Consider the following 12559-nt stretch of genomic DNA (forward strand, 5'->3'; position numbering starts at 1 on the left):
TCTCTCTCTCTCTCTCTCTCCGTCTCTCTCTCTCTCTCCGTCTCTCTCTCTCTCTCTCCGTCTCTCTCTCTCTCCAGCCCTCTAACACAGCCAAGCCTAACATGGAGGAGGGAATCACTCTCTTCTCAACTCTTCTCAACAACAAGCACTTCCTGGTTACCTTTGTTCATGCACTGGAGCAACAGAAGGACTTTGCAATACGCGACAGGTAACCATGAAAACCATGACAACCATGTGTACTTCAAACCCAATGTACCGTGACTGTCTACTATACAACTGATTATGGTTTTGACTAGAAAGTATGCAGCTTTTGTCATATTTGAATTTTGTAGCATGTTAGGAGAACATATGCAGCAGGTTAGGATAATTCATGTAGCAGGTTAAGAGGATTAGGTTTAGGAAAAGGGTATCCTATACACTTGGGCGGCAGGTAGCCTAGTGGTTAGAAATCCCTGAGCTGACAAGGTAAAAATCTGTCGTTCTGCCCCTGAACAAGGCAGTTAACCCACTGTTCCTAGGCCGTCATTGAAAAAAATTATTTGTTCTTAACTGACTTGCCTAGTTAAATAAAGATTTWAAAAAATGAATGGTTCTTTGTTATGGAAATCCCCCGTCTACCTTTACTGTTTCACCCCCTCCATCCTCTGGGACAACTCAGAACATATACATAACTCAGTGTATTCTCAGGTGTGGGGACTAAATCATGTTGTTTGAATCGTATATGTCTCTTTACTCTGTGCTCACACACATTTTTGTGTTGGTCTGTGTCCCCCCAGGTGTAGCCTGGCATCCCTGCTCACTATTGCCCTCCATGGTAAGCTGGAGTACTACACCAGCATTATGAAGGATCTGCTGGTGGATCTGATCGATGCCTCGGCCGCCAAGAACCCCAAGCTGATGCTGCGACGGACAGAGTCTGTTGTGGAGAAGATGCTAACCAACTGGATGTCCATCTGCATGTACAGCTACCTCAAGGTGAGGGAGGGAGGGAGGCAGGGAGGGAGTTGTGAAAAGAGAGGGATTAGGACAATAGAACGTAATGTAATGACAATAGAACGAGACTCCCGTCAAACATTTTTGTATCCAGTCATGAGTATTCCCTGTCCAGTTGGTTACAGTCTGGGCCTTTACTGACAAACAGTCTTAATGTTTATGTTACGTTATCAGCGTGTTACTGTGTTTTCTGCAGGAGACAGTGGGCGAGCCCTTCTTCCTGCTGCTTTGTGCCATCAGGCAGCAGATCAACAAGGGTTCTATAGACGCCATCACAGGGAAGGCCCGGTACACACTGAACGAGGAGTGGCTGCTCAGAGAGAACGTTGAGGCCAAGCCACAGGTCAGTCACCACACAACAACGCAGGTCATATACTGCCCACTGATTGGTTCACCTCTTGCTATGTGCATATATCATATGTCTATCGTATGATAGAGTTTACAATATCTCAACTATGTGTAGCTTAATCACTCAACAGGAATAATGAACCAGCTTAATCACTCAACAGGAATAATGAACCAGCTTAATCACTCAACAGGAATAATGAACCAGCTTAGCTAAATCCACTCAACAGGAATAATGAACCAGCTTAATCACTCAAACGGAATAATGAACCAGCTTAATCACTCAACAGGAATAATGAACCAGCTTAATCACTCAACAGGAATAATGAACCAGCTTAATCACTCAACAGGAATAATGAACCAGCTTAATCACTCAACAGGAATAATGAACCAGCTTAATCAACTCAACAGGAATAATGAACCAGCTTAATCAATCAACAGGAATAATCAACCATCTGAAGTAAAAGGTGACATTGTGACATTCACTGCCTCCCTCTCTCTGTGTGTCCAGAACATCAACGTGTCGTTCCAGGGATGTGGTATGGATTCTCTGCGTAAAGGTTGTGAACACAGACACCATCAGTCAGGTGAAGGAGAAGATTCTAGAGGCCTTCTATAAGAACCTGCCTTTCTCCCCAGTGCCCCGGGAGAGGACGTAGACCTGGGTGAGAAAAGTTACTTTTATTTGTCCTCTCACTCCCCAGTTGTGGAAGTAATGCTATGCAAAGGAGCTATATGACCATATATTAACTTCGTAGCTCAAGAACTCAACATCGACAAACATAAATACATGTAGAACATGTAATAGATCAAATATTGCACATACAGGACGTACATACCCATGACACATACACGACAACACACTTTCAGACAAACACCCACGGAACGGCTCACAAAGACACATCAGACAACGTACGGACACATACACAGACACATACGACACATACAGACAGCGAGACACTAATACACTGTAGTAGATTTCGAAGGCACTCTACCACGAGGACTCATACACTAGATCAGCTCAATACACAGACATACTCATACATAGACACACATGACTAAGACATTCAGGACACACTGCATAACAGTAGCATGAGTATACACGAAGATACGTTCAAGGAACACATATCAGACAGATAATTCAATACAGAGATGAACAGATTTGAACGCACAAATAAGGCAGAGATACTATCACAAGCTAAAGACATACGATAACAGAGACATTAACACAGACCACATAAGGAGAAATAGAACACATATACCAAGTAGTAGACTTCGGACGCATCAATGAAGATAGGGATACTATACACAAATCATACTAAGGCAACTCATAACTAGACACGAATACAGAGACATTCGAGCTACACATACAGACACATACAGACACTACAGACACATACAGTACACATACAGAGACATACAAGACACATACAGAGACATTCAGACACATACAGAGACATACAGACACTAGGGCATATAGAAACCAGCTATGAAAAGACTATCATTCAAGTAGACAATACAGACAAACTCATGAGAGAGCTATGACACATACAGAACACTACAGAGACATCAGAACCATACAGAAACCACATGCTAATGACATGTACACTAGATAGAATCTACACATGACAACGCATATAAGCACGTACTATGAAGAGACATTACACAGACGCACACGACTAAGATAGGCGGATGACTATTTCACGCAGGTAAACTCACATACAGACACATAGCAGAGAATAATCGAAATAAAAGATAAGGGTAGTACATACCAAGAGACACTTCAGGCACATACAGACACAATTACAGACACAGTACAGAGACATACAGACCATACAGATCACTCAAGTATCACGAGTAAAGATAGACAACAATATGGTTCAGATAACACAGCTTTACTAAGAGTAACTCGCAAATATCAGGGTGAATGACATATGCTAGAACACGCATACAGGCAATCATACTAGAAACGACATATTGCAGGGCATAGGGGAGTATGGTACTATAAGACCCACAAGTTATAACAGAGACATTTGTAACAATACCGTGATATACACATACAACAGTAGTGAAAACATTAACAGAAATCGCAACACAAGATGTACTAGATTTCAAGAGTATACACATACAGACCCATACCGAGCAGCGTAATTAAACAAGACGAACATTATCAGTACACATTAGGGTATACAAGTGTAACAGAGACTCCATACAATGAGAAATACACAATGTACACGAGATTAACATAGAACACGTACTAAACAAGTAGTCATTGACACGCAATACAATATGAGCTAATGACACATACAGACACTACAGAGACATACCAGACACACATTACAAGACTTAAATGACTAAGTACACAAGAATAAATCAGGGTATATGACATTACAGACACGATACATACTTAGATAATGAAACAATAGGGATAAGGAGACATACAAACAATACAGACACATACAGGAGACATGCAGCTACATACAGAGACAACGTAATAAGATACAACACATAAGCACACACGTATGGTACACTCATACCCGATGAGACTCAGATGTTCAGACACATACAGACACTGAATCAAACTAGGAGCGTACTCATACACGAACAATGATATAGGTTTCGCGGAGGTGTTTTTCAACTTCAACATTGGCGAAATCTGCTGATCTATATATATTTATTAAGACACTGTCCATAGATAATGAACAGAGATTTATACTCTCTTATATACAGAGGAGGGTAGATAATAACAGTATAGATGAATTGAACAATAGGGTATCAGCTATAGATAATGAACAATATGCTAGTACAGTATCAGATATACAGTATAACTCTCAACTCAAGAGATCAAGTACATGAGAGTATACTAGTACTCCAGATCAATATGTGAGCTCTTGAACATATGAGTGCTTATTAACTATGTTATCTTCAACTCTTTTGAGGATAAGTTGTTGATCTCATGAAACAATGTAAGGTAAGTTAGATGTCGTTTTCTTGCTACTAATGAGTCGGGAATCAATAGGGTCATTTGTATTCTAATGAAGTGCTCGAATGACAAAGTATGAGACACACGCATATTAGAAAACTCCTGATATGTAATAGATAATCCATGGTATGTGTTTATGGAGTCAAGAAGAGAGCTAAATTGACTCTGTTATAGCTATAATTCCTGGCTGGTGTTCCCAGTCCATTAGGGCCTACACGCAAGTCGGATCTGTGAAGACAAACGTTCATAGAGTGCTATTCCACTCCCACATAGTAGCGGATCGATCTCCACTGAGCGAAACGAATATAATTATAGTCAGGTCAGGTGCTGGAATCCCCGCCGCCAGCCCAGCCAAGTCAGCCAGCGAGTAGCCCAACCAGTCAGCCAGCCAGTCAGCCCAGGCCAGTCAGCCCAACGAGTCAGCCTAGCCTTCAGCCCAGCCAGTCAGCCAACAGTCAGCAAGCTCGAACTGCCACCATCTGACAGGAATACCCTGATCACTAGCCATTTAGCGTGTTAACATAACTATTTCAGTTATCAGTTAGATTTTGGTGTAAGGTCAGATATGAATGTATAGAACTTTTCATCTGCTAGAATAGTGGCATTAGTGGGAGTCTGCGACACAGGCAGATTTGAGGCACATGTTCCCACCTTCCCAGTCACACCAGTATTGAGGTATCATTGTCTTAAGATACAGAGTATGGGATACACATACACAAGCTATATTGCTATTGGCAAGCTGAGCAGGCCATGAGATATAGCTAGAGCGATACATGGGAATAGAGTATCACCAACGGAGCCTGCTAGGGAATGAACTCACATACGGAATCAGTGTAGGGGACTGTTATGATCGCATCATAATTGAACATCAATTCCCAACAGAGGGTATTCAGCCAGCCTATGCTGCGCATAATCACCGCAAATCGGAATAGGAGTCATGAAGAGGGGAAGGAAGTGAGTAGAGAATGAAGAGAGGGAGAGAGAGATGAAAGAGTGAATGAGTAAAATAGAGAGGGAAAGGGGAGAGGGAAAGGAGAGGGACCGGTGGAGTTAGAGGAAGTAGGCGAGATAGGAACAAAGTAAGTAATAGGGAGAGACAGTGAGGAGAAGAGAGGAGAGAAGAGAAGACCTGCTGCATGGATGAACTACAATACACATCGGTAACTGGATAGATTGCTGAATTAGTGTGTTATGACAATGGAGTCTGCTCACACATCGTGCACTCTGCTCCACTTTATGTATAATTCTATAGAACATCAATGGGTCATCATACAAAGAAAAACCTCTAGACACTTTTCACATCTTAGGCCACTCAACTATTGAAGCAAAGCGCACTATTAATATGATATTATGAGTCTGAGTGATTGAGTATGTTTATTGGTCTCCATCAAATGATAGTAAATGATATTAAAAATACTTTGAAAAACAGAAATAGGGCGCTAATTGATTAAATAAATAATAAAGGTAATAAGAGCATATTCCTCTGAGAGTACTTCAACCTGTATGACAATAGATAGGGAGGTTTAAAGAAAATGACTAAAATGCAATGTGGTTGAAGGTCAAGATAAAGTAATGCTTCATTTCATAGTTATTTAGGGGTGCAAAAGAAAAAAGTGTTATGCTCAGAAAAGACTCAACGGCGAGTCCTTCTGTGCTATAGAAATGCTCACTCCGAAATGCTATAGACGAATAGACAGTAGTAACAAGTCAGGCCCAGACTACCAATTCATTACATTATTACTCAGTACTGTGAGCTATGAGTGCTACATCACCAGTTGTTTAGTGCAGATCCTGGATAAGTCATATACTGCAAGACTACGCGCGCCTCCTCACTTGCTTCCAATTATCTACTCAACCGCTATACTCTTTCAGTTGCTTCATATCTTTACTTGATCTCTGCGATACTTAACTTCTACTGCCTTTATCTTCACTCTCTTTCTCCTTCTCTATGTTCTTTCGTATCTTACTCGTTCTGAATTGAAGGACAGATCAGTTCGTAGTGAGTATACCCGTATACGCCGATCTAGTCTCATTGACTCAAGTGCAAGCTCAGAGTGCGCTGAGGCACTGGTTGTTTTCTAGGTTGCAGTTTTAAAGCGTCTAGTCCCCGGAAAGCATACCTCGCAGTATAAACAACGTAATATAAGAGAATAGATCTTGAGAATTGAAACAACACTAATGGGTCTAATCATGAAACTCAAGGTCTAGAGACTCCAAAGAGGATTAAATATAGAATCGCTAAATATGTGACCTAAATAGAGGGGGAGTTCTCAAATAAAGATGAGACGAAGATGACACAAATTAAAAAAGTGAAATAGTCAACAAAGTAAAACTTAAAGTCTGCCCTCTGTCTCTTCACGTCCTTATGAGTACTCATAAACGTAAAAAAGCTCTGATCAACTATGGGAATAATAGCTCGTCGTACTAGGACTCTAAAGATCGCATATGACAATACGGGGTATTCTCAGCAGCCTTACTAGAGCACACTAAATACCAGGCCTGTGTAGAGAAAATATTCGCAGAAATTATATCTAGGTAGTATACATATGTAATTATCTAAGGAATTGAGACACAGATTTGAGGAGAATAAAATTAAGCAGGTAGATAGGTACTATAAAAGATGACTTTGTTTGTGTGAAGCTATTGAAGAGTAATATATCCTCCGCACATATAGCAAAATATTATGAGGACATCAATTAAGGTTATCTAGGAATTAACTGAGTGTCTATGTTTCTGAGTTAGCAGAGAGTAAATTAAAGTTTTCTCCGGAGAAACAATCTTATTTGACTCATTATTGTAAATTTATGAGCTCGCTACTGTGGTGTGCACAAGAGAGGAGTAATATATCGCACTCGAGACTATTACGTTTAAGCAACTTATAACATTTGGGAACATAAAGTTGACCTAGTCGCGTCTATGTCGTTCTGATCAGTAATACGAATACAAGTTATCAATAATATTAACTAAGTTTAAGTATTTGCTCTAAAAAAACATGCTTAATTATAGAAGTATTCTGCAGGTGTTGGTTAGAATGGCGTATTTGGTTCGTTGTGTGTGTTTGGTTCGCTCGTTGTATGTGTGATAGTGTTAGTGTGTTGTTTTGTTTGTCTGTTGCTTATGTGGAGTGGCTGTAGGTGTTTGGGGTGATAGTGTGATCGTAGTGTAGTGATAGGGTGGTCGTTCAGCTGGTTGTGTGTGGAGGTGTGTACCAATGGTGCACCGCTTTGCATAGTATTCACAGAGCCCGGTCAACTTTGTCGTTGTCTGTGTCTCTCCAGTCAATTTGCTTGCACTGTATAAGCCCTTATTCCTAAAATGGATAAAATCGATTTCTCCTGTCCACCTCAGTAGAGTATCATACTCACAATACCCATAATGACGTAACACATTGTGGGAAAAGCTCAAGGGGTCTGCAATATGCTTTCAGCGGATGTGTGTCAGCATTAGAGCATTGGATCAGGTATCTATAAGATATAGTATTGGGACCATCACAACGGTATTACTTAGTGTTGTAGAGATGATTAATGTATTCATCTATATCTATCTTTCTTCCTTCAATATAGTCTCGCACGAGTGGTCTTACGGTGTATCACTTGATATAAGGCACAGTCTGTATCACTGTCCATCCTGATAGGCAGTCCTGTTCACTGTCATCCTGATAAGAGCAGTCTGTATCAGCTGCATCCTGATAGCCTGACCCGCAGTAGAGTAGTACTGGTGAGCTTCTCGTCATCAGGGTGCGTCTGTATCATATGTCACTTCCTTGCATGGGCAGTTTCTGGTTACCATGCGTTCCATCGCTGATTAGACAGTCACTAGGTATCACATAGTCTCGCTGTTCAGGTAGACACGATCTTGTTAATCACTGTCCTCACACACTGCATAAGAACTCAGGGATCATGTCTTCGACTGTTCTCATCAACCATCATTAGATGATTACTGTTGTATCAGTGGGTCTCTCGCAATAGTTAGAGCAGGTACTGTAGTCATCTTGGCACTACCTCTGATAGAGTGTAGCATGTTCGTGTTATAGCAGCTGATCTTGTGGTATAAGGCGAGGTCTGTCACTAAGAGATGTTTTCCTGACTACGTGCACAGTTGATGTACTCCACTGTCAGTCGACACCGTTGACTGATAGGCGAGTATGATATCTCTTGTGATCGGAACACAGAGAATTCGTGTGTGTTATTTATGGAAGCGCATAACCGATACTAGATTTTGGAGAAAACCCGGGAATACATGGGACCAATTTCTTTTTAGAGTACATCACCAACATATCAGAGATGGATTTGCCCCAGCGCACCTGAGAGATCGCCTAAGATATCGCTCTAGATTATCATGCTTTGATATTTGTGTTCTGTCATGTGGCTATAACAAGAGAGAGCGTCCAGAGGGTGGGAACGGGTCGAGATGAGGGGTGTGGCGCACTTCTTGGAGACAGATCCAGCTCGTGGGCCAAATCCGGCATCTCTGCAACACACCAAGCTTGCTTGCACCGATGAAGGGCGAGGCCGTTACTCCTAGATCTGGCACTGCGTGATCGGATAGAAAACTAAAGACTCACTTGCAACAAGTCGAGCATGAAGGTTTGTGACGGTCTGAGCGGCACGTAGACAGGCCGTGGCGCTACTCTACAAGAGTACAGATATGACTAGCCCCTTGAGTGCTGAAAAGGAGTAGGCCTCTAGTAGAAGTGTGCCAGATCTCGGCTTCCTCTGGCAGTCGACGAGGGTCCTTCAAGAAGGCTGCAGAACTCCTTATTTCGGTTGTCTGACTAGGTGTATGAAAAAGGTCCTCTGTAGAGCCGAGTGCAGATCTCCCTCGAGTCTCGTGCAGTCCGCTCAAAAGAAGTCACGCTCCTACCAGAGGTCGAAGGATGTCTCGCGTCTCTCGAGGTCAGAATGAAATAGCTCGGCTCTAAGCGCCGTTGCACAGGAATGGCTGCTATCTGTGCGGAGATGAAAATAGGCTGCTGAATTCATATACGGAGCGTACTGCAGCTATTTGTTCTATGACGTGCTTGAGAAATTACGCTCTCCTCTGTATAGGTGTGCATGCATTCGCCTTCGTCGTGATGGTGAAAAGTAGGTGCTCCTCTCATGAGAATGTGGATGAGATATTGTCTGCTTGGAGGTTGAAAATTATGGTTGGATAGTATGTCTCTCAAGCCCGTGGACGCAGCTCTTTATTGCTTCCGTGAGACCGTGCTAGAACAGAATAGATGTATCTCTTTGGAGATGGCACAGCATTGGTCAGCTCTAGAGAGGTCGAATAGGTGCTGCAGTATGGCGGGGAAGTGTTCGTCTGTAGCCGCTTCTGCAGGAGGTGGACGATGGCGCGGATTGGGTGGCTCGAGGCGCTGAATACTAGTAGCTCATAAGCGTGCAGACACCGCTCTCTTACCTAACAGTACAATCAAGTTTGGACACACCTACTCATTCAATTGTTTTCTTGCCAAGAGTGTGCAAAGCTGTCGTCAAGGCAACGGGTGGGCTACTTTAAGAAATTTCAAATCTAAAATATATTTAGATTGTGTTTTACCACTTTTTTGGTTACTATATGATTCCATATGTGTTATTTCATAGTGTCTGTCACTATTATTCTAACATGTGAGAATAGAAAAAATAATAAAACCCTTGAATGAGTAGGTGTGTCCAAACTTTTGACTGGTAGTGTATATGTCACACATAAACGTGTTGGTTGGGAACATATACACACCGTACGCATATTATTTCAAGGGCACACAAGTTACACACATTCATGTTGTAGGCAGGAGGCTTTTTCTGGTGTTTTTAAGTAAAGAGGATTGACAGTCCCAAGTACACGGGTGCTTTTCAGTTCATTTGGGCGAAAAAGCATTTTGTCCTAGCAGAATAAAAGTGTCATCTCTGGGTCATTAGTCATAGGCACAGGGAGGGTGGGTGTTCACATGCATGTGTTGGTGTAAGCTTTTCAGTGTGTATGTGTGAAGGGAAGTGGAATGCATGTTTGCGCTGTGAGGCGCATAGGTTCAGAGGTCCGTATTCCATACAGAGTGATCTGGGAGAGATGGATCTGGGCTGGGTTTCAATCTGGCTACTGTGCACGTACCTAGCTGCACAGATGAACGGAGATCATGATGTTACTGGGATCTGAATACCATATGAACAGGTCAGACTAATGGAGGTGTCATTGTAACTTTACTCTTTCTTGATTCATACCTAATTATCACCTTACCTGTCATCAATAGTATTTTGCACTCATATATTTCAGCAGACTATTTTGTAATAGGCATGTTAGTTACACATAATATGAGTTCCAGGCACGGTGCACATTGCTAATGTCAGTGGTAAACACTAATTCCACTTTACCTGGATATATGTTTATAATCATATGTGATTAGAAATCTGCATGAGTTTAGGAGAACATTTGGTATTTTTGCATTCACTTCTTTGTTTATTATTTCTCTGAATCAAGCTTCTGAGCACACTTGCAAATACTGAAGCACATACACTGTTAATACCCTGTTTGGCAAAGCTGGAAGGGTTTCTTCAACACAATAGACAAAACAGCAAAGACATATTAGCTCCTTCAGCTCTGTGAATTAGGTTTATTTTCTGCTCTATATGATCGCTGATTGGGAAAGTAAATGGTGTTTATAGAATTAAGTAAATACAAAAAAAAATTGGCAGACAAAGCGGCGTGCAGGATGCAGGAGAGGATCACTTTGTCTTGGAAAAAGTCAAAGTCATTTTGCAAAATTTTTAGGTCCCGCAAATGATATCACTGCAGCGAGCCCTCATTGTTGGTAGAAAGGAGAGAAAATGAGAGGGAAGATAAGTAATGCTAACAGACCTGATTTTAAGCTTTCTTATATGTCTTTAAGGGTTACATGGTTTGTTTAATTTGTGTGAGTGTGTGGAATAAATACACTTCTAAGCATTAGGGAGAGACTATATCCATCTTTGTGGAGGCTAATTAAGGACGTTGATCTGAATATGATGTTGTGAGGCAGCCCGCTTGCGTTGCGGGGCTGAAGGGTTCAGCTGGTTCACCATAGGACAAAGATAATGCAGCAGGAGTCCAAGAGGCGAGCAGGCTCGTTAGGGGGATAACTCCCCCTCGCCCCTCCCACCCTCTCATTGGCCTGTGTGCTGCTGATGGAGCTGGTCTAGCCCAGGGCTCCCTAGCTCCACCACACTCAGGCCCTGCTTGTTCTGCATGTGGGCTGTCATGCTCACACTACTCTGCTCTGCAGTCAAGGGTCGTTCCTTTGTGCCGGCCCTCTTTGCTCCGGTAAAAAAAGACATGCATGATTTCATACATGAAAGATATAGAATTGGACAGCAGGGCCTATACAAACAACATTTTACATTCTAAACAGAGATATGGTTAAAACAATATCCCCTCTATCTCGTCGCTCCTATTTTTTCCGGAATGTATTTGCACATATCATAAACCAAACACAAAAGACCAAACACATCAACAGATTATTCACACTTTTATTTGCATGCATGATATACATGTGGATGTTGAAAGAGAACAGATGGAGTTCTCTATCTGTATTGTTCTAGGCTGATCCCAGCAATGGTTTCAGACTGCTGTGGTATGTGTAGTTTTAGTAGAGAACATAGTGTGCACATTCTCACTATTATACCAAGAGCCTACCTAATAGTATTATTACATTTCAGGACACAATTAAAGCATTTAATAGTAGACATCTAATTGATTTCAAGGTCAAATTTTTAAGTACAAGTTCAAGACAAGGCAGTAATCATCTGTGATCATTGGAGTATTGCCAGTTAAACAAATGCACATGTTTCATTCTAAAAATGAAGGGAAATTTCACAACTGCCTGTCGTTGACCACATGGGAGGAGAATACCTTTTTAATTTTATTTGTTGTTGTTTGTGTTGTCTATTTTTTACTGTATAGATGTCATCAAAAATAATTGTGGATTTAATCACATTAAAATGAAAAAAAATAAATCAGACAGGTCACTACAGACACCAGATTCAGGCCGATGCCTTGACTACCCTTTCAATCCTGACTGGGAATAAACTGTAGAAGATGTTTTATTACCTAGAGGGTCCCATGTGACTCCAGCTGGTCGAGTCATGCGCTCGCATGCGCCAGAGTTATGGGGTTCGATTCCACAGGGGACCAGTATGCAAAAGTATGAAAAATGTAGTCCACACACCTACTTGTAAGTTTTGCTCTGGATAAGAGCCGTCTGCCTAAAATCTACATGTTCAGGTG

At 41.7% G+C, this 12559-nt stretch overlaps 1 protein-coding gene across 1 annotated transcript in view; it reads left to right on the forward strand.

Moving 5' to 3' along the window:
* LOC111976559 (plexin-D1-like) overlaps positions 1-1997 on the forward strand; it is a 99600-nt gene extending 97603 nt beyond the window's left edge. Inside the window, 5 exon segments of the mRNA XM_024005477.2 lie at positions 78-208; positions 777-975; positions 1190-1336; positions 1850-1890; positions 1892-1997. Coding sequence (XP_023861245.2) covers positions 78-208; positions 777-975; positions 1190-1336; positions 1850-1890; positions 1892-1997 — 624 coding nt within the window.
* Positions 1998-12559: the final 10562 nt, after the last annotated feature.

This window comes from Salvelinus sp. IW2-2015, linkage group LG17, assembly GCF_002910315.2.
Source record: "Salvelinus sp. IW2-2015 linkage group LG17, ASM291031v2, whole genome shotgun sequence".
NCBI lineage: Eukaryota > Metazoa > Chordata > Actinopteri > Salmoniformes > Salmonidae > Salvelinus > Salvelinus sp. IW2-2015.